General features: G+C 51.4%; 1 protein-coding gene across 3 annotated transcripts in view; it reads left to right on the plus strand.

Annotated features, from left to right (window-relative positions):
* TTLL11 (tubulin tyrosine ligase like 11) overlaps nt 1–18,021 on the plus strand; it is a 250,608-nt gene extending 232,587 nt beyond the window's left edge. For all 3 annotated transcript variants that reach the window (XM_055319618.1, XM_055319630.1, XM_055319625.1), the window contains one exon: nt 12,463–18,021. In XM_055319618.1, coding sequence (XP_055175593.1) covers nt 12,463–12,755 — 293 coding nt within the window. In that variant the 3' untranslated portion in view covers nt 12,756–18,021. The remainder of the gene's footprint in view (nt 1–12,462) is intronic.
* The last annotated feature ends 3,884 nt before the right edge of the window (nt 18,022–21,905 follow it).

Raw genomic sequence — 21,905 nt, forward strand, 5'->3', positions numbered from 1 at the left:
AGAGTCAGTAGAGCACTGCAGCCCCTGAACCAGGAGTTGCCAGAAAAATACAGAGAAAAGCCAGAGAGTGGGGCATCGGAAAAGTAGGAGAATGCACTTTAAGGAGGGAGGCTTCCCCACTGACCAATGCTGCAGAGGGAGTGGGAAGGGGAATGGAAGGTGGCCAGGCTTTTGGCAGGAGCAGTTCCAGTAGAGGGGGTGGGGATGGAAGCCCACCCTGAGGGGTGGACACAGCATCTCCGTGGGCCATTTGGCTAATCTAGGGGCACCAGGCCTGAATTCCAGACCACCTACCTCTCCTTCCACAGGCGGCTGCGGGCTTTCTTGACTCTTTTGCAATTTTCTGCTGCTTCCTCTGCATTCTGACCCTATCCACTCCCCAATACATGCTCTCTCTCTCTCTCTCTCTCTCTCTCTCTCTCTCTCTCTCTCACACACACACACACACGCACACACACACACACACACACACACTTTCCCCTCTGCTCCAACAAAGGAAGGTTCACACACCTCTGTATCCACCTGGTGAGTGTCAGCCAGTGTCTGTGGACTTGAATCACCCAGAATGCTGGCATACGAACCCTCTAGAGCCAGGCTGCCATGGGGACGAAGAGTTAGATTTGCTCTATGAAAGGGGAGACTGGAGGGGACTTTGCACATTTCAGCTCAGAGGCAGAGAAACACATGAGAGGAAGGGGTCTCCGGGGAGGTGATGAGCACCCCGCCTCTGGAGAAGACCAAGTAGGGGCCAGATGCCCATTGCTAGCAATGCCAGGGAGGGCAGCCATGGCTCGGGATCTCAGGGGGGCCTCCAGGCAAACAGACCATACTAGAAACGGTCGTTCCTCTGTGTAACCTGTGGCTCTCTCCTTGACTCTGAGCAAGCCTGATGCAGCTAGTGTGCTGAGAGGGCAGATTCACAGCGCTTGGGTTTGAATCCCCACCCCACCTCTGGGCTGTGGAACTCTGCCCAAATACCTCTGGGTGTACCTCTGTGTACCCTAAAAGCCTCTGGCACCCAGCTAACAAACAGAGCCCAAGACAAAAGCAGTTTTTCTATGTCATTAAACACTGATGAACAGCCCAAGGGTTATAAATGTATCCACCACCCAGATTTTGTTTTGAGGATTAAATGAGAAGTGCCCCTAAAGAGTTCGCCACAGTGCCTGGTGCATACTAAGCCCTACTCATAGTAATTCTTATTATTTTGAGTGTTATTGTCCTGTAAGGGCCTGGATTGTGTTATTTTTGAAATCCTTTCCATGCCAGAGGTTTTAACCACTTGCTGAGGAATAAGTGTGGAACCTCAGAAAGTTCTGCTGCAGCCATTAATCCCATGAGAAATGTCTGGAATTGCTCCAAGGAGTTACTTACAGGAAGTGGTGACAGGTCCTGTAGCCCATCTTCCCCGCCAGTGACTCAGAAGCTTGTGTCTGTGGTGATGGAGCGGGTGATGCTGGATGGGACTGGAGGGGGACCTTGGGCCACTTTGTGCTGTTCAGCAGTGTGACCCATGCCTAACGAAATGATGAAGGAGCTGCTTTCGACTTTGGTTATGTTTATTATTTGGGTGTCTCAGGCTTCTGGCGATAATGATTTTCTTGCAAGGTCTTTTTATGATTCATTCCTGACACTAATTTTTCCATCCAGACGACAAAGGTGATGGTGACCTGTCACTGCTGTAATGGGTAAATACAACGACTGGGTGTGTGTCATTCTGTTCTCGAACTGTGTGGGAAGAGGTGGGAGTGAAAAGGCTCTTTCTTCTCTAAAAAGATGGGCCTTCTGGAAGTTGCCATCTGATTTGGAGTGAGACAGTGCAGAGCAGTGGTGGGAACCCCAGCATGGGCACTGTCCAACAGCATGACCTTGGGCAGGTGGCAAGATGTTTCGGGATTTCTGTGAGATGACATGAGCACACAGGAAGAACACACAGTGTGAATTCCTGTGGGCAGGGTGGCCCCCGATAAGTCACTACCATTTTTTAAACATTCAGAAGTTGCCATCCCTCCCCATGCTTCTGGAGTCTCAAGAAATCACCCGGTGTACAAAAGGAGAAACTGAGGCCTAAAGAGGGGAGGTGACTAGTTCGAGGCCCCACGGGGACAGAAACTATTCTCTCCTGAACCCCTGCACAACTCTTCCTCCCTGTCATCCCAGCCCATGTGCTCTTTATTCTACAAACAAGTGTGGAGCATCTGCTCTGTGGTTGCTGAAGATAGAAGTGAAGACACCTTTGCCTCATGACAGTCCAGTGTGGAGACAAGCGATCAGCTGTCAGCCACAAAAGAAGCAAATGAAACCAATGCCATGAAAGCACTGCAGGATATGTGGTGAGGGCATAGAAACCCAAGTGGGAGCTAGCCCGGGGCTTCCGAACAGCTGTTATTAAGCACCATGTTGGGCTTTCTCTGGGCAGTGTCTTATAAAAACCACCTGGGAGAGGTGTAATGTCCTCACTTTGCAGATACAGAAGCAGAGACCTGGAGAGGTGAAACCACTTGCTAAAGACAAGGCCACTAGTCTATGGCAGAGCTGGACCCAAACCAGCGCCTGATACTGTCTCATGGGAAATGCCCTGGTTCCATCTCTTGAAACGGAGTCCTTTGAGACCCCAGCCCTGGCCCAGAGAGACCACACTCGTGTTTGGGAGCAGCAGATGGAGCCAGGCTGCAAGACTCCCTAAGAAAGGAAGGAGGGTTCTGGTGATTAACAACCTTGGAGCTGGTACAGGTTTCACAGGCAACCCTTGTGGGAAACATTCCACTGCACAGAAAAGAATCACTAAGCTAATTCTAGTCAAGATCATTTAGCTTTATTTCCTACCAACGATTCCAAACAGAAAGCCTGCATACTTACACATTTAGAATTTCACTATGAGACAGAAACATGTCTTCTAGGTGGGTCATAGCACACCAATACCTTGAAATGCTTTGCTGAGCATGGAAGCTCAGGTGTTTTGTTTTTGTTTTTGTTTTTGTTTTAATTCATGAGAGACACACAGAGAGAGAGAGAGAGAGAGAGAGAGAGAGAGAAAGGCAGAGGCACAGGCAGAGGAGAAGCAGGCTCCATGCAGGGAGCCCGACGTGGGACTCGATCCCGGGTCTCCAGAATCAGGCCCTGGGTTGGAGGCTGGAGGCAGGCATTAAACCACTGAGCCACCCAGGCTGCCCAAAGCTCAGGTATTTTTAAGAGGAAAAAAATATCTCCTATTCAGTCTGGGATAATATCCCCTGGCTGTCCACAATGATTTGGATTTAATTATATCCAAATATGCAAATGTGTCCTGTAACCTGTAAACTGGACAAACCACACGGCCTCTGTGGGTCTGCACTCCTCATGCTTGTAATAGCGTCCTCTTCTGAGCCTCGCCTGGAGAACCAGATGAGAAAACGGATATGCTTTGTGAATTGGCCAAGTGTTAGGCTGTTTTGGTCCTTGAGCCCCGGAATAGATGATGGGATCATTGGAGATGTCACTAAGTCCTGTGTGCAAGGATCCCTCCCCAGGGGTGGGGACCAGAAGGACTCCTGAGGCCACAAGGAGTCTGTGGGCCCACCTTCACCCATTGACTGATAGAAGGAGGCCATGGTCTGTCAGGGGCTGCATCCCCATGTTCAAGTGACAGTCTCAGGTGAGAGACGTGCATATGGCAACATCCAGAATGTTTCAAAGGCTGCTTTCTCCAGCGACATCCATCAACCAAATAAAAGTTCCAAAAAATATTCAACAGCTTATCTTCAGGGATGGGTGGCAGGTGGGCTAAGCCTATTTGCAGGGACTTGCGGCTCTCCACCTCCTTACAGACATCCTGCAGAGTGGATGGGACCTCGTTCACCATCAGGCGGGTGTTATACCTTCCTTCGTTTCTTTCTTTTCAATAACCCAAAGAAACATTCTGACTTGGCCATCGCTTTAAAGGCTTGTGAAGCAGCTAGGGGGTAAAGAAGTTTCAAGAATGGTTCCTATGGTCTCCTACCATCCAGCTATGTGACTTTGGCAAGTCTCCTGAGTGTAAGATGGGACTGATCCTGACACCTGCTGTGTAGGGCTTCTGTGAGATTAAGTTCAATAATGCATGTGAAGCCTTTAGTTCAGGGCCTGGCCCATATAAGGGCTCCATACTTATTAACTAATGTTGTTTGTTACCATTGCATTTACTGTCACAAGTCACCACAGCAACGTTACCAAAGAGATGCCTCCAACTCCAAGATAGAGCTGGGGTGGGAGTGGCGTTCAGGTAGCTGGCAGGAGAGCAGGGGAGAGAGGGAAGAGTTCTTCTATTTCTCCTTAATGGCTCCAGTGACCTTAAAGACTTGGGTGCTGGTAGGAGAGTGTCTCCGAGGGCTGGGTGAGCTGTAGCAGGACAGAGAAGTCAGGATGCTATAGAATTGTTAAAACCCTAATCCCCAGCGTGACTGCATTTGGAGTTGGAGTATCTAAGGAAATAACCGAGCCTAAATGAGGTCATAAGGACAGGGCCATGATCCAAAGAGACTGGTGTCCTTATAAGAAGAGACACCAGAGGGCTGGCTAGCTCTCTCTATGCCGTATGAGGACAAGAGAGAAGGCAGGCGTCTGCAGGCCAGAAAGAGAGCTCCCACCGGAATTCAACCCTGCCTGCAGCTGGATCTAGGATTTTCAGCCTCCAAAACTATGAGAAAAATCTGTGTTGTTAAAGCCCCTAGGCTATGGTATACTCGCTATGGCAGTCCAAGCAGACAAAGATCCTGAGGAGGGGTGAACAGTGGGATTTCAGCGGAGGAGCCTGTTCTGGGCATCCCCCACGGTTCGTGACTGCCCACAGCAGGGCTCGCCCCGCACTAGGCTTCACAGAGACCATCCTCTTCACTTCTTTACTCCACTGCCGCCTTGAGAACCTTTAAGGAGATGGCCAAGATGGAGTCTTCATTCCAAAGTTTCCTGCTCACGCATGAGTGCAGAATCACCAACGCTGATGTTACAGTTGTAATTTCAAGGACCTCGTGGCCCACGAACAGAACCTCCCGGAGATGGGAACAGGAACTTGCATTTCTGGCAAGGTCTCCAGGCCATTTTAGGCGTAAAACGTTTGAAAACCACAGGTCTTAAATACTTTCTTTTTATTTATTTATATGATAGTCACACAGAGAGAGAGAAGCAGAGACACAGGCAGAGGGAGAAGCAGGCTCCATGCACCGGGAGCCTGATGTGGGATTCGATCCCGGGTCTCCAGGATCGCGCCCTGGGCCAAAGGCAGGCGCTAAACTGCGGCGCCACCCAGGGATCCCAAAACCACAGGTCTTAAAAAAAAAAAAAAAAAAGAAAACCACAGGTCTTGAGGAGAAGTCCTCCCCCTGGTGTTAGAGGCCCTCCTTCATGAGGGCTCCTGACTTGTCCTCACATCCACATCCAACCCATCAGCAGATCATAGATCTGTTGCTACTGCCCTCACACTCTGGGCAGAATCTCATCATCCTCACCACCTCCGTCATTCCCACCCTGGTCCACGCTGCCAGCAGCCCTCACCTGGACCAGTGCAGTAGCTACTAAGGGACCTCCTTGCTGTCTCTTCACATGTACCCCTTCCTCCTGGTCTCAGCACAGCAGCCGCACTGATCCAGCCACTTCATGTCTCCTTAGTGGCCTCCCATCTTCCTCAGCACGGAACCCAGGCTCTGACCATGGTCTCCAGGGCCCTCTGTGGCCTGGCCTGTGAACCTTTCCAGTCTCATGTTCCTTGGTACAGCTAGAAATGGGCAGGGCCTTGCAGAGGGCAATGGAGTTCTGGCCCACTTAGCAGTCAGCGATAAAGCTGGGAGAAATGGGATACGCGGTTTCTCAGAAACCAAGAGAGGACTAAATGCAAAGCCAGAAAAATTTCATGGCTTTTCAGCTCCATCATTCAATTTAAAAATAACTCCATCAGATTGTCTTAAAATGCAGACATTTTTAGCCCAAAGACAAGCTTCTCAAAAGTTCAGGGGCAGGTCCTTTTGTGGAGAGAATGAAGTAGGTACAGACTGGACTCGGCAGTGGGGAGAAGGAAGAGGAGGAAGGATGATTTCTCAAAGTGGGGTCCCTGGACCAGTGGCCTCATAACCACCTGGGACCGTGGTAGAAGTGCAAATCCACCGAACTTCAGGAATCAGGAACTCCAGGGCTGGGGCCCGAAGCCAGTGTTTCCACAAGTTCTTCAGGGTTCTCTAAACCTCTTGAGCCTCTGGTCTGGACCATCTTGGTTTCATGAGCCTGCACCTTGTCTAAGAGAAGAGTTTTCATAGGTTGTCATTCCCTTTGCCCCTTGGCTTATCCTGCTGTCCTCAGCTGGAAGATGCATCACAAGATTGCTAGACTTCACAGCCCATTCAAGTGGATTAAGTGGATCTTCATCAGAGCCTGCGTGTTCCAGGCTGTACTGGGCGTAGGGATGTAGAGAAGACTGGGGCACTGTCCCTGCCTCCAGGAGGACACAGTCCCACTGGGGAGACAGCCTCATACCCATGGATTTGTCTCAATACAAGCACAGAACAAGGGGAAGTCCCGAGATAAGGCAATTAACTTCACCTGGGGTGAGCCAAGGAGAGCATTACAGACCTCCAGACCTTGGAGGCTGGATTGCAGGTACTTTTTATATAACATATATATATTTTTTTCTAATTCAACAATGAACATGAATTATCTCATTTGGGAGATAGAGAAAAGTGGAAAGAAGGATATAAGAAGACCCTGTAAATCTAGTGCCACTCTCCTGCCACACTGGAGTGTAAGCTGATGATGAAGACCAGTGTGTACATTTCGTTCTCTTTTGGAAGGAACATTTTAAAATACTTGAATGGCTCTTCAAACTTTTGCCAAATTGCTCTTCAAAAGTCCACAGCAATTTCTACTGACTTGCTATTATTGTTATTTTACATTTTGGTTAATGGGTGAGCAATAGTGCCCCGTGGCTTTAGTGGGACTGGCTGTTTCCTCTCTTACTTGCTAATATATGTGAACTACCCATTCATGTGCTTTGTCCACTGGAGGACTCTATATGGTTTCAGTATTTTCCACATCATATTAATTACCAAAACCAGACTTAACATTAAAAAAAAACCCCTCAGATTCCTAGGATGTTATTGCAAGAGAATGAATGAGTCAGAAATAAAAAACAGTGATATACCAAGTGCTTCTGATAGCCCTCTCAATAGTGAAGAGAACGTAACTGGTCTAACATCCAGTGGTGGTGGGTATGGCAAAATGGTATGCAAAGCAAGATTTGGTGGAATACTATGCAACTTTTTTAAAAAAAGATTTATTTATTCATAAGAGACACAGAGAGAGGCAGAGACACAGGCAGAGGGAGAAGCAGACTCCTCGCAGGGAACCCAATGTGGGACTCGATCCCAGAACTCCGAGATCACACCCTGAGTTGAAGGCAGATGCTCAACCGCTGAGGTACCCAGGTGTCCCACTATGCAGCTATTAAAATAATGTTATGAAGACTGCATAGCAACATACGAAAATGTTTACAATATCATTTTAAGTACAGTAAGTACAAAGCTTAGTGCCTGTGTATTACAACTAAGTGAAAACACGTCTTCTAGGCAGCCCTGGTGACTCAGCGGTTTAGCGCCACCTTTGGCCCAGGGTATGATCCTGCAGACCCAGGATCGAGTCCCACGTCAGGCTCCCTGCATGGAGCCTGCTTCTCCCTCTGCCTGTCTCTGCCTCTCTGTCTCTGCCTCTCTCTCTGTCTCTCTCTCTCTGTCTCTCATGAATAAATAAATAAAATCTTAAAAAAAGAAAAAACACGTCTTCTGAGGACAAAGAGAGTGCATAGAAAGCCAGTTGTCAAGGACACTTGAAGTCCTAGAGGGGGGACATTCATGAGCTTTCTTATGCTTTCTGCTGGCATTGTCACTGTATTTTATAATAAATAGTAAGAAGGAAGGAGAAGGACCCAGAAAGAACATGTAGACGGTCTATGGAGAATCTGGAAAAGGCAGAAGAGTCCTGCCCCCTGGAAAGCAGTTTGGATTATCTTGAGTGCAGTTCCTCATCCTATTCTCCTCCTCCTTCCATGCCCAGCCCGTCAGAGACTTAAAAACTTTCCATTCTCTCAAGCACAGTGAAAACTGTCCTGGGTTCAGCCACCATTTCCTGGGCCACTTGATGAAACGAGGAGCAAGAGCAACGTCTTGTCAAACTCAAACACAGCCCCTCAGAGTGGCCATTGTGGGAACCGGCGACCTACAAACTCGTGGTGTGCGGTGCGGAGTGTCCCTCTTCCCAACCCTCAGTGACCTTCAGATGCTCTCAGACACGCTCACTAGGGCTCAGCAGACTGTGCGGGGCTCTCAGCCATTGTAGACAGCCGTTCTCCCCAGTCTCTGGCCTGAGAAATGTCTGGCTTGCTTTCTTATTTTGGTGGTGGTGGTGGTGGTGGTGGTGCAGTTTGAGGTCAGAAGACCTAGAGTCTGGTCCTGCCTCTGCCAGTCACTAGGCCTCATTTACTGTTCCCCTCCTCTGTAAAATGAAGATGCCAGACCAGGCTTGGGGAGCCCCTGGGTGGGGCGGAGGATTGTGCTTGGCTGGGTATGAAGAGGCCAAGGGTCCCCCTAGATGAGTCCCTTGTGGTGAGGAAGGTAAGTGAAGACAGGTTCTGAGCAACCACCTACCTCATGAGATTTCATTTGAGGAATAAAACAAAGCCCACAAAATTTCTGTGGCAATAATAAAATAGGATCCCCCTGGCTGGAACTCCATAACTGGCTTTCAGCTCCCTTTGCCCAGATCAGTGGCTCCTGGCTCTCGTCTCCTGGCCTTCCAGCCCTTTTCAGTCTAGTCCAGCTGGGCCCTACTCCACCTGTCCTGCTGTGGGCACCCTGGATTATTGCTAGGCCACATGCCCCACCTCCCACTCCTTACCTCCCTGTTCTCTGCCCAGCCCCCCACTCCCAGCTCATCTCTGCCCATCAGAGCCCTACCCATTTTGCCCATTCCTTATTCCAGGAATAAGATGCAGAATCAGCTGCCTGGGTTCAAACCCCAGCTCTGCCACTCACCATTGTGTGACCGGCAAGCAAGTTATTTCTGTTTTCTCATCTGCACAATGAGAGTTGTAATGGGGATCTGAGTACCTGACACAGCATGCCTGGCTCCTGCAAGTCAGTAATGCCCATTGACCTTCACTTCTTTTTTTTGTTTGTTTTTTTTTTTTGACCTTCACTTCCGCTTCTGTTTTTCCCTGCATGTATATAAACTTTATCAAAGTAGAACATGTATGCAGGAAGTTTGCACTGCGTTTTCTTTAAAGTAGCACATGCAGGTAACTTCAAATACAAATAGTAGCAAAGGGCTCCTGATTAAAGGTGGCCACCCCCCCCCTGCATTGCCTCTTCCCACCCTCTAGAATTTCCCGTTGCATGTTTTCAAAATGGGTACGTGACTGATTCCATGACAGGAATCCCTTGTCCCTTTCACCCTTGTTCACCTCCCTCCTGACCGACCCCTGCAATCATCAGTTCATTCTCTGTATTTATATACCAGATTCTGCTTTTTGTTCGTTCGTTTTTTCTTTTCTTTAATTCCACATAAAAAATAAAATAAGTATATGTTTACTATAGAAAATCAGGAAATGTAGACAAGCAAAAAGAAAACCAAATATAACATATGAGATCTCATTTCTCATTTTAGAAAGTTTTCTTCTGGGACGATTTAGCCATAATACCTTCTCCCCAAAAAAAATCCTTGTATTTTTTTTTTCTGTGCATTACAGCTTTCAGCACAGCCTTATTAGTTTAAGGGAAAGAAACGAATATTTTGTTGAGTAGAAGCTGCTCAGTGCTTGCTATTTCCGCGTGGGCACCACCAGGAAACTTGTTAGGAATGCAGAGTCTCCCCCGCCCACACATACCGCCCAGGCCCAGAATCTGCAGCTTGACCGGATCATGCACTTTGAAGCTGAGAAGGGTTGCAGACCAGAGCTTCTCCAAGTTGCAATCCATGAACTGTTCCTTAGAGTCCTGGACAAGAGGCTTGAGCCAGAATGTAAATGCCTGCTGTTTCCTTTACAGAGAAAGACTTGCTGCAAAGTACTGCCCGCTGAACTAAACAATGTGATTGATGAGAAGAGTGATTTATATTCTGGCCCAGACTCCTTATCTTGTCAGAGACCAGGGACACACAGTTCCTGGACTTGGCACCCTCTGCTGACCACACTTCGAGTAGTGCTATTTAGATCATGCACTTCTGCAGTTGGGGGCTGGGACTGCACTGAGTTTCTCTGGCTTTGGATCCTGGCTTCTTCCACCCTGCTTGGATCTGCCCCTCCCACTGACTGTGACAAATGCACACGCATGCACATGCATGCATCCATGCACACACTCCAGGAGAGCCCTGGCCCATCGTCAGGAAATATTCATCTCTCTGTCTCTCTCTCTCGATCTCTCTCTCTTTCTTAAAGATTTATTTATTTGAGAGAGAGAGAGAGAGAACATCCATGGAGGGGGCAGTGAGGGAGGAATAGGAGAGAGTAAACCTCAAGCAGACTCTCTGCTGAGCACAGAGCCCAGGAGGTGGGGGGGGGGGGCTCCATCTCACGACCCTGAGATCATGACCTGAGTTGACATCAAGAGTTGGGTGCTTAACTAACTGAGCCCCGCGGGCGCCCCAGAAATCTCTGCATCTTGATGCAGACAGAGGCCCCCTTGCCCTGTGTCTGTTTGCACCATGCCACTGTTTGCAGTAAAAGGGTTTACACCAGGGCTACCAGTCCCTTTATCAGCTCCTCTCATCAGAGCCAAACAGAGCAGGGGGCTGGCAGAGCATCCAGAGTCAAGAAAAGATGGGCAAAAAAAGCTTGAAAGAAGACGAAAAATAACATCTTTACTCAGCTCAAGTTCCCAACACAAAAAGAGCTCTCAGATCCCAGGGTCCATATATCATCCCGGATTCACAAAACCCAGGCCAGGCATCTCCCTGCAAACAGCAGCAGGCAAATAATGTACCTGCGCTGGGAAGCAAGGCCACTGAGAAGGTACAGGTGAGCAGAGGCCACGCTGGCCTCCTTTAAGGTACTGTGTGACATTCTGTCCAGTCTGAGTGTCCCCTTCCCTGAGGAGCCCAGGGAGTCCCATGACCTTGAATCATGGGGTTCATTTTTACTAGGACATGGGGAAGACCTAGAACTTTTCATGCAGCACAACTTAGTTAAAAGAATTGAGAGCCAGAGTTTGAATTTCTAGGCCACTACTTTCTGGCTGTGTGACCTTAGGGAAGTTACTCAGCCTCTCTGAATGTTAGTTCCCTCATCTGTAAAGTGGGACATGATAATACTGATCTCAAAAATGTGTTGTGAGGATTAGTGGCAATGTCTGTAAAGTACCTAGCACTAGCTCACTTGTTCATCCATTCCCTCCCTCATGTATTCAGCATTCTACATTGAGCCCTGGGTGTCTGGCGCTGGGGGAAGAGTGGCGAGCTGGAGCTTACAGCCCAGTGGGGAAGATAGAGATTGTTGAAGAACCAACCAGACAAACACTGAACAAGTGCTACGAAGGAAAATGCAGGAAGCCTATGGCAGGGCCCCTCTCTAATCTGGGGATCAGGGAAGGTTTTACTGAGCAGGTGATTTTGAGCTCAGATCCCAAGGATGAGTAGGAACTGAAGAGGCAAAGTAAGGGAAGAACATTTCAGGGACATAATGGGGACTCCTATTACCTCCTAGAATATCATTTTGGGTCGAGAGAGGGGTCAGGTTTATTTTACTCCTTGAGGAAAAGTTTATATACAGCAAAATACACAAATCTTAAGGTACAATTTGCTGAGTTTTGACAGATGCACACACCTGTGCAACCAATACCCTCTATCAAGATCTGAAACCTCGCCATCAGACTTCTCAGGAAGTAACTTTTTCCGTTGTTACAAAAGTTAGGGGCTGGTTTTAATTTTTTTTTTTAAGATTTTATTTATTTATTCACGAGAGGCACAGAGAGAGGCAGAGACACGGGCAGAGGGAGAAGCAGGCTCCATGCAGGGAGCCCGATGTGGGACTCGATCCTGGGACGGAGGGATCACGCCCTGAGCAGAAGGCAGATGCTCAACCGCTGAGTCACCCAGGGATCCCAGGGGCTGGGTTGTAATGCAAACGTTTGATGGTGGTACAGAGGGATAAGGGCTTGGGCTACCTTTAAATCCCAGCTCCCCCACTTTCTACCCATGTGACTTTGCCCAGCTACCTCCACTTGTCTGAGACTTAGTTTCCTCATCTATAAGACAGTTAACTCAGCCCACCTCATAGGACTGATTAGGGATTGAATGCCCAGGGGGTGCCTGGCGCAAGGTAGGCACTCTGGGGGTTAACCTAGAAGCTAAAGTTTCCAGAATGGAAACAGTGGTGAGGAAGAAGCCTGGTGGCTGGGGTAGGGCCTCCCCAGGGCAGCATACTGGGCAGCTTTGGCATGCACACCCCGTTAATGCCCATCTCTTGGTCCACAGGCATGTGCTTGCAGGCCTTCGTCGAGGCTTTCTTTTACCTGGCCCAGAGGAAGTTCAAGATGCTGCCACTCCATGAGCAGGTGGCCTCACTGATTGACCTTTGTGAGTACCACCTGTCCCTGCTGGATGAAAGGCGCCTGGTGTGCGGCAGGAGCAGCACAGCGGGGGTCCGGGCCCCGGGCAGCAGCACTCCCCAGGGGGCCACCCCCTCAGCCCAGCAGGTGGAGGGCCACCCCCCATGCTGCACAAACAGTGCCCACAAGTCCTCCCGTCCCAGACACGCACTGTCCTGACAGCTGCTGATGCTGCCAGTAAAGAGCAAGCCCTTCGGGGCTGAAGAGAAACTTCTGGGCTTCCTGCCTGTGGAGAGAGGGCAGGCTGCGGAGGGCTCCTGCTGGAGAGCACTGCGTCTTGTCTCCGTGTCCTGCTCAGCTGTGCTTGCCAAGGCTGACGACTCCCACCGCCTCCATCTTGGTGGCCCAACTATTTATGAGTCACTGGTGGACATATGACATCCCCAAACGTGACAGATGGCATCTTCTATTCTGGGCTCCCAGAAAGCAACCACCAGGGTAAAACTGTTGCGTTGGGGGCACAGGGCCCAGCGATCCTGGCCTGGGCCGCGGCAAGGAAAGGGCCGGAGGAAGCTGAGGCCTGGATGTGGCGGCCTCCGAGAGCCACCATCCAGACATCACGTCTATTTCCTGCCACCGAGCTGTGAGAACGAATCATGTCCCAATCATGTGCTCTATGGGTGCTGTTAACAGACTGGCCTCATTTATTTCTTTAGCTTGACTGTTGCTGCAATGTTCGCTTTGTTATTAATTAAGAAATAATTAACCAAGAAGTAACTAAGTACGGTTTTCAGAGTCTCAGCGCTGAAGGAGCCTCGCAGGTCATTTTGTTGGATTTTGTTTGACCTTGACCCCAAAGCAGGAGCCCCACGGTCCGGGGCTTCTGATTGTCAACGCCCGCCCCCACCCCCACCCCCACCCCGACTGTCCTTGGATAGAAGGCCACAAGGGCAGCAGGCTGATAGCAAGCAAAGGGGGGAGGGGGCTGGATGGGAGGAGGGGCTCCGAGGGGAGGACAGGGAGACCCTGGTGAGGGCCGCTGTGTGCAGGAGCAGGATGACAGAAGCTCAGGTGGCAGACGTGGTGTGAGGAAGAGGAAAGGCCATGCTCTCTCTTCCACGAGACCCTTTGCCCGTCCGCATCTGTGTCCCCAGGCGAAGGAAGGCTCGGAGGCAGCCGAAGGTGGTGTTTTGGGAAGCCAAGCACTGCAGAACACACTCTGAGCTGTTTGGTGACAAGAGCTGCCTGCAATGACTTTGTTTTCCCAAACAGACAGCAGGAAGGCTGGGAGGGGCAGGAGGAATGTGGGGCACAGCGAGTGCGTCTTGCGTCGTCTTGCGTAGGAACATTCTAGAGGTGTCATCAGCTTGATTCCTCACAGAATCAAGCTGATGGTCCTTGAGACCTCACAGTCTCAGAATGCTGTTCCCATTTTCAGATGGGGAAACAGAGGGCTGGGGGTCGCGTGGTAGCATCAGGCTTGGTCCAGTTCTGTGTGTTGGCCCCAGAGCCACATTTCCTTTATGTCCCCAGGAGGGACAGGGGCGTGATTCCAGCTCCCATCCCTCTGCTCTGGGGCTACCCGTGTCCCTCAGGGCCCTGCCCACCCTCCTGCAGCCTGGGGGTAGGGGCTGGGACAGTCCATGCTCCTGAATGGTCTGCCCTGAGGGAAACCGACTTGGAAGACCCCCCCACCCCACCCCCAGCCATTCCTGAATCTCTGTTGGTGCTGAGCAAATGGCTTCGCAGTGAAAGACCCCCGTAAACATGTCTCTCACATTTGTCACCAGCTGGGAGCTGCAAAGGGTCTTTGCAACCAAGCTCTGACTTGGTTTTCAGAAAGCATTCACGGGCTCAAGGGGAGTGCAGTTTTCAAACACATTGGATGTTCTGGGGAAGACATTGTGCAAGGGTTGAATTTGAGCCTCATGGTTTGGGGTGATTTGAAAATGTCAGTTCTCACGTTGAGGAGTGTCCTGTCCCTGTCCCCCACCCTCCCTGTCATCTGTAGGCAGGTGGCTCTGCTCTGCCCCCCAGGGTCACTGTCAGGAAGGAGCCCCTCTTCTGCAGACAGGGTCTAAGCCCTGCTCCCCACACTGAGGTGTGGAATGAGGCTTTACAAGAGGCCACTGAGTGACATATGGGCCCTTTTCACTCAGTGCCACTGAGCAGGGAGAGTTAGAGGCTCCTCCCTATCAGAGTAAGGCCTGGGACATGTCCCCACCTTCCCATGCCCTGAGGAACTCCCACTTGTTAAGCCCCTTGGAAATTTGCAGGTAGGTCGCAGGTACATTTTCTTTCTCCTGGAGGAGAGGAACTGGAGCCAAGGAGCCAGGGAGCCAGGGTCCAGATATGCCCCATGAGAGGCTGAGCCTCCTGTGCTTTGCCCTGTGTCATCCCATTTCTGGGCCACGGTGCTCAGGATGCACTCCTGGCCTCTTCTCTGCCCTGGTGCCTCTCCTTCCCCCTCCTGCTGATTCTTACACACACCACCCCTCACTGTTCCACTGGCCAGAGACCCCAAAAGGCGGGGGCTCTAGGGTGGGTTCAGTGAATGGAGATTAAGCTCAGCTCATCTCAGCATGGGGTACACCACTGGGCCCCCCACCCTTTTCTGCCATGCCTGTCTTGCTCCTTGTAGGGTACCGGTCAGCCCCCCTCCTCTTCCACACTGGCTTTCCTGCTCCCCTCCTTCCATCCTCCTAGGAGATGTGCTTGGCTTTGCGGCTGTCACAGCCAGGATTTTGGTCCTCACAGCCTGGCCAGCATGGAGCCCATGGTTGGTCCCTATAAAGGTGCGTTAGATCCAGGGCAGCTGGCCACACTCACGGGCCCTCACAGGCCCCTCCCCACATGTGAAGGCAGGGTGTCCTGGAGACAGAAGCCTCTAGCCCCAAACAAGTGCCCTCTTGTTTCTTCTGGGGGGGCCCTGTTCACTCTCCCCAGCTTTGACTTCATCATCTCCTACCTTTCATCCTCCTCAACTCGTCCTCCATCCTTCATCCCTAGTGGCCCCGGAGGAATTCAGAGAACTCCAGAGCTGACCACATGATCTTCTAATTCGATCAACCCATCCTCTCTGTCCAGATAAAGCTCATGCTCCTTAACCCAACATTCAAGGCTGCTCGTAATCCAGCCCCTTCCTTCCTTCCCATCCTAAAGCTCTGCCTAGCCTCCACGCCTCAGGGAGCAGCCTCCACCCTGTCCCTGCCACCACACTCCCAGGGCGCTCGCTGTCCATTGTTGAGAACATGCTGGGTCCTGCCGTGGTGGCAGAGGCCCAGGGCGAGGCCCCACTCCCAGCTCTCCCACCCTTGTGCTTCCTGGTCCCTGTGCCTGGATCGCCTCCCTCCATCCAACAGACACTTATCTTCAAGGTCCAGCTCATACAACCCACTTCAATCCCCCATACAGAATGAACTGTTCCCCCCATCTCCTTGTGAGGATCTGGAAAGTTCCAGTTTGCTGTATGGCAAACTCCCACCAAATTCCAAGTTCTGGCAGGTGAGGCAGGAGTTGGACCCATGCGGGCCCCTGGAGCATGACTGGGGGGCCAGCAGGTGCTCGCTGCAGTCGCACACATGTTCAGCAGGTCCCAGGGGAGGCGGCGTTACACTGCTCTTTCCCCTCCGAGCCTGTGAGTGCCCTGGAGAATCCTGGACATTGAAACCTTGCCAAAGTGACTCTGCCACGGGGATTCACTGAACACCTCACGTCCTCAGCTGGCTCCTGGGCTCCCCGGGGCACCGCAGCTGTTCCAGGATCCTGAGCACACAGTGGCTCCTCTAACCCTGGGCAGTCTTTCCTTCGTCCTTCATCCTCTTGTCCTGGGTTCAGGTCTGGACCGCCCCCCACCCCCATCTGCACCCCCTCTTGTGCAGCAAGCTACAAATACACACAGAAGTGTTTTGCAAGTCAAAGTGCTGTTCATGCCGTGCTATCTTCAGACCACTTCTGGTTTTCCACAGTGTGGAGGGAGGAACAAATAACTTTCCTTCTCAAATGCACCAAGACAAATGAAGCCAAACAGTCCACTCCTCTCCCTCTCAAGCTGCCCTTTATCCTTACCTTGAAGCCACCCGTGCGCTGAAGAACGGCCTCTGCTGTGGCTCTAACACCTGGACTTTGCCTTGTGATTGGCAGAGTGTAACACCAAAATAGCTTCCTTCTTTTTTCTTTTATCTTTTTTTTTTTTTTCACTTCTTGATTAATGTCCTAAACTCCTTGGCCCTATAATTGAAAGCTGGGTTTGAAATGGCCGGCATTGAGCACTTTCCCTCAAAGCTCAGAATTGATGAGACCCCTTGCCAGGGAGCTGGTGCTCCCGGTGGCCCGGGACCTGTTTTCCTCTCTCTCTCAGCGAGCTCAATTACCTGAAACCCACCTCGCCTTGACTGACATTTTTTTCCAGTCGCCTGTTTGGTGTGATGAATTGGAGAGGGGTTTTCCCAGATGGCATATGAATTTCTCCCTTGTGAAATAAATCCAAATTTTGCCTCCATTCCCAGGGACAAAGGAGCTTTGTGGGACACTCAGCCTACTCCATTACCTTCATCTCCAGTGACCAAGAGTTTTGGTGTTTCTATAACTAGGAAAACCAGGCAGCACAATGCTTACGCATGCACGCACATGCACTCACACAGACACACAGTGCCATCCGGCTTTTTAGTATAAAATGGCAAAATCACTGATGATTCCCCCATTTCTGGCAATTTCCTTCTGAGTCTTATTTAGAGAGCAAAGGGAAAGGGTTCCGGGCAGTCTGGGTAACACCAAGGGGCTCCTGGGAAACATTTCCTCTGCCATTCATGGTGCTTGCCGAGATTCCCACCAGGACCGTAGGGGCCATGGGGACATTGGGTGCTGCTCACCGGGGCTTCCCTGGGGCACCCCTAGGCTGCAGGAGCAAGGCCACAGATGTGATGGAGGAAGCCAGCCAGGGGTATTTCCCCTGCAGAACCTCTTGCATCACAATTGGGAAACGAAGACCTGCTTCTGCTGTGCCTGTGGCTCTGTCGAGGTGTGACCGCGCACCAACCCCACTTCACCTCTCAGGCCTATTTCAGGCCCCTATAGTGGCAATCATGTCATCATGAATATAAGAGGCCTGTCAGGGGACTTGGAGCCCAGAATCTACCGTAACAAATGTCTGTTGAGAGAAGGACCAGCCTGAATGTGCTAGAACAAGACAGATGCCGGGGAGTACTTGCACCCACCTGGGTGTCCCTGACAGAGGGGCTCCTCCTCAAGGTCCAGGGGAGGCCCGAGCCTGAGCCATCCTCCTGGTGGTGGGCAGGGCTTTGCTCTAGGCTGTGGCTCCTGCCTCTTAAAAGCCTTTGAATATTCTTTATTAAATTTTCATGGCACATAAAGTCAAGGTTCTGCTACTTGGCCTCAGTTGTCTTGGTAACTTTGTAAAATGCAATAATAAAACAAAGCTGAGTGTTGCTAAACACAGGCTCATTGTCAAAACGGCTGCAAAGTATTGACGGTTTCTTCCGCGTGATACGTTTTCACAGCAAATCCGCCGGGGTGGACAATGCTTGTTCATTTTGGGTCAATTGGTGAGAAAAGGGTTCCTTTTAATTTGTTCCTCTCCTAATGGTTCCTGTTTGCCTAGGAAGCTAAACTTTGCCTCAAGGAAAGTGTGAGAGCCTAGGGGAGATGGAGGGAGGGAGGGAGGGGTTTGAACACCCCCCCACCCCCGGTCTGCTAAGGACAGTCTCCCCTAGGGAAAGAGTGACACGCTCCCAGAGTTCGGCCACCTGTCAGAGACCATGTGGCGGGACAACTGCCCTGAGAGGGAGGGGGGTGCCCTTCCCAGGCTGTATGCAGCAGCCACACTGCCTGCAGCTCTGGGCTGAGGAGGTATGCATGGTGAGCTCTCCCCTGGCGGGTGAGGGAGGGTACCCCCCCTGGAGAACTGAGCCTTTCTAGCTGCATGGGAAAGGTGACTCCTGGTACTGCTGGCTCACCTGGCAGCTCCTTCCCTGGGAACATAGGTCCTCCCCCTTCCTGGCACCCCATCTCCCCTGGGAGCAGCCTATGTCTGCTCTGAACATTTCCCAGACTGCACCGCTCGTGGAAAGTGAAAAGCAGATAGCCCGAGGTTACATTGGGATCCTGGCCCCCTGAAAACCCACCACTCAGTGATACTGAGAACGTGTTCATTTCACAGGCCCCTCTGGCTCCCCGCCTCAGTGACAGGGCTGCGCAGGCAGGCTCTGACCCCAGGAAACTCCTTTGTTCTTCGGACCCCGGCTGTGCCATTCTAGGAAACATTCAGACACTAGGCGGTCCTTGTGTTCCGACTCTATGCCAGCCCCATTGGTCCTGCGCTCCCGGGTCCGCAGGTAGTGGCTCAGCCTTGTGGCAGAGGCTTCAGGAGGCCGCCCAGCAGCCTGAGAGGCTACAATAGCCTTGGCCAGCACATCTTTGGGGGAATGAGTGGGGGACTCCAGGGCTGCAGGGGTCTTTCCACACATCTGCCTTCCCCGGAGCCCCTGGGAGTCCTGGAGCATTGCTGGTGCCCCTAAGGGCTCAGTCCCCACCTCCAGCTCTGGCGCTAGCAGCTCCAGTTTTATCTCTGATACATAATGGACTTCGTTATAAGATTGTATCCTCGGTTGCTATGTTGCAACCAGGCAGTCTTAGAAACAAATCGAGGGAAGCCCAGAGAGGGGAAGCGCCTTGCCCAGAATGCCCAGCAAGTTAGCCATGTGAGCTGACGCCTCCTCAGGGAGGGAATCTAAAGAGTAGAAGCTAGGGCAGCCCCGGTGGCCCAGCGGTTTAGCACCACCTTTAGCCCAGGGCGTGATCCTGGAGACCTGAGATCGCGTCCCACGTCGGGCTCCCAGCATGGAGCCTGCTTCTCTCTCTGCTTCTCTCTCTGCCTCTCTCTCTGTCTCTCATGAATAAATAAATAAATAAATAAAATGTATTTAAAAAAATAAAGAGCAGAAGCTAGTGCCAGCCCAGGGGGCCTAGAGGCCCCTAGAGGCCCCTAGAGGTCAGGAGCTTTAACCTACAGTCCATAGTGCTTCTCAGCTGTAACCTGTTGTACAGGTGGAGCTTGTAGGTGAGGAAAAAGCTTCAAATGCCATCATCATCTCTTCCAATTTTCCACACTTGACAAAGCTGGGGACCTTGGAGAAATAACTTGTCCTGAGTTACAACCACAGTGGCATGTCCACCCTGACCAGCCGTGACCCTACCACTTCCCCAGCCACTCGGACACCTGGAACATGTGTGTCATGCTGGCGGCAGTCCTCAGTCCCTAGGCTGGTTCACACCAGGACGCAAGGGAGGTTCTGGGCTCCCCCGGATTCAACCAGCTTCTCCCACCCACCATAGAATATTTGGGTGGGGAGGGGCCTGGAGGCCGGTGCTGAGCTCATTTCTCACTTGGCTTTAATCATGAGACACTTGAGATGTGATCTGAAACACTCCACCTTAGTAGCTCCTCACTGGTAGTTTAAATCTGCTTTGCACTATTTCTGGAGCCAGCCACTGTGGCATCACTGGGTCACTGGGTCTATCGCTGGCTGTACTGGGGTGAAATAACAGTGCAGACTGTGGCAGGTCAAGGGCCCACAGGTGTGGCCCAAGGAGGCCACCTGCAAGCCGTCACTTATTTGAAGCCTCATGCTTTAGCTCTAAAAGCCCTACAAAGGGCAGCCCGGGTGGCTCAGCGGTTTGGCGCCGCCTGTAGCCTGGGGTGTGATCCTGGAGACCCGGGATCGAGTCCCACGTCGGGCTCCCTGCATGGAGCCTGTTTCTCCCTCTCCCTCCGCTTGTGTCTCTGCCTCTCTCTCTGAGTCTATGAATAAATAAATAAAATCTTAAAAAAAAGTCCTATAAATACTGCCTTCTGCTCCATATTTTATCCTTATTGGGGTCAGGGTAGGCTTGGTGAGGCTGAAATAACAACCAATCCCCCAAATCACAGTGATTGAACCCAGTGGAGGGCTCTTTTTCTGCACGTGCAAATCTGACATGACCCAGGAGGACTCTCGGGCACACAGGGTTCAGGCTGCTTCCAGCCTGGGCTCTTTCCTCTCAGAGACGGCTTCCAAAGCGTCTCTGGGAAGAGGGGAAGATAGAACGATCGCGGGGGTGGTTGTTCAGGGGCAGCTGACTTCAGCTCTGAGATGTGTTCTTTTTTTTTTTTTTATTTTTTTTTATTTTATTTTTTTTTTTCTGAGATGTGTTCTTGCTGTCCCCCCAGGGAGAAAAAAGGAGCACAGAGTATCTTTTTTGCTGCAGTTCACACTTGTTTTTCTTCCTCTAAATCTTCAAATAAAATTGCTGCCCCAAGAAAACAGCCGTTGCATCTTAGAGCCGTCCAGAGTACCCCCACTTGCCCTCACTAACTGTCCCTTTGAGAAGCTCAGCACCACGGAGGGCATGGGTTTGCTAGACTCCAGGGCTGCGGACAGTAGAGGATCTCGCGTCCTCCTAAGGAACCCAGTCCCAAGCTCTTGCCGCTTAGCTACAGCTTGCCTCCAAGCTCCTTGGGTAGCTTTCCCATCACCTGAAAACCGAGTCCAAAGCAGGTCAGCCCCGAGGTTTCCCCTTGAGGGGAGTTGGGGACCAGGCAGTGCTCCAAGAACGGCTGAGGGTCTGATAGTGCAGCCCTTCCCAGGCTGGAGCAGGTGCTCAGTCCAAGCCCCTGGGGCCCTCTGGCCTGGAGACAGGTGGTCCAGCCAATCCAGCTCCTGCTGCCCCTGCCCACAGGCCTCCTGAGGAGAAGAGGCCCTGCACGGAGCCACCTCAGTGCGATGAATTGAATGGCACCAGGGCTCCTCCTGTAGCCGGTAGTGGTTGTGGACTCCGTCCTCCACTCACTGAGCACATACAATGGCCAGACCACACCGGGCACACTCCGTGTGTCAGTTCATCAATCTGAGAAATGAGTTCAGGAAATGGACACTCCTATTATCACCCCCATTTTACAGTTGTAGAAACCGAGGTTCAAAACTTGAGATGAGGTGGCTTTCCCGAGGTGGCACAGTTTGCAAATGCCAAAGCCAGTATGGGATCCCGGCCTCAAGGAGTTGGCAGTCCAGATGGTTCTCCTCCGTGCTGCTGTCTCATGGGGCTCCCCCTTTGCATGGTGGGGAGTCCTGCCAAGGAAGGTGTCCTAGAACGTGTGGGAGTGGGAGGTTCTGGAGAGGCCTTGAGCAGCACTGTGGTGGCAAACGTTTCTCTGAAAAGCCCTTGTGTGGAATGAAATCCTTGAGGGAAGGCCTCACTGACCCGTGCTTCTTGGATGCTATCCCCCATCCAGCCGAGTGTGCAGAACGGGGTATCCTTGGGAATCGCCTGGCTTGGCAGCAAAGCAACAGCAGAGGGGAACACAAGGAGGCC

Source organism: Nyctereutes procyonoides, unplaced genomic scaffold (genome assembly GCF_905146905.1).
Source record: "Nyctereutes procyonoides isolate TBG_1078 unplaced genomic scaffold, NYPRO_anot_genome, whole genome shotgun sequence".
NCBI classification, from domain to species: Eukaryota; Metazoa; Chordata; class Mammalia; order Carnivora; family Canidae; genus Nyctereutes; species Nyctereutes procyonoides.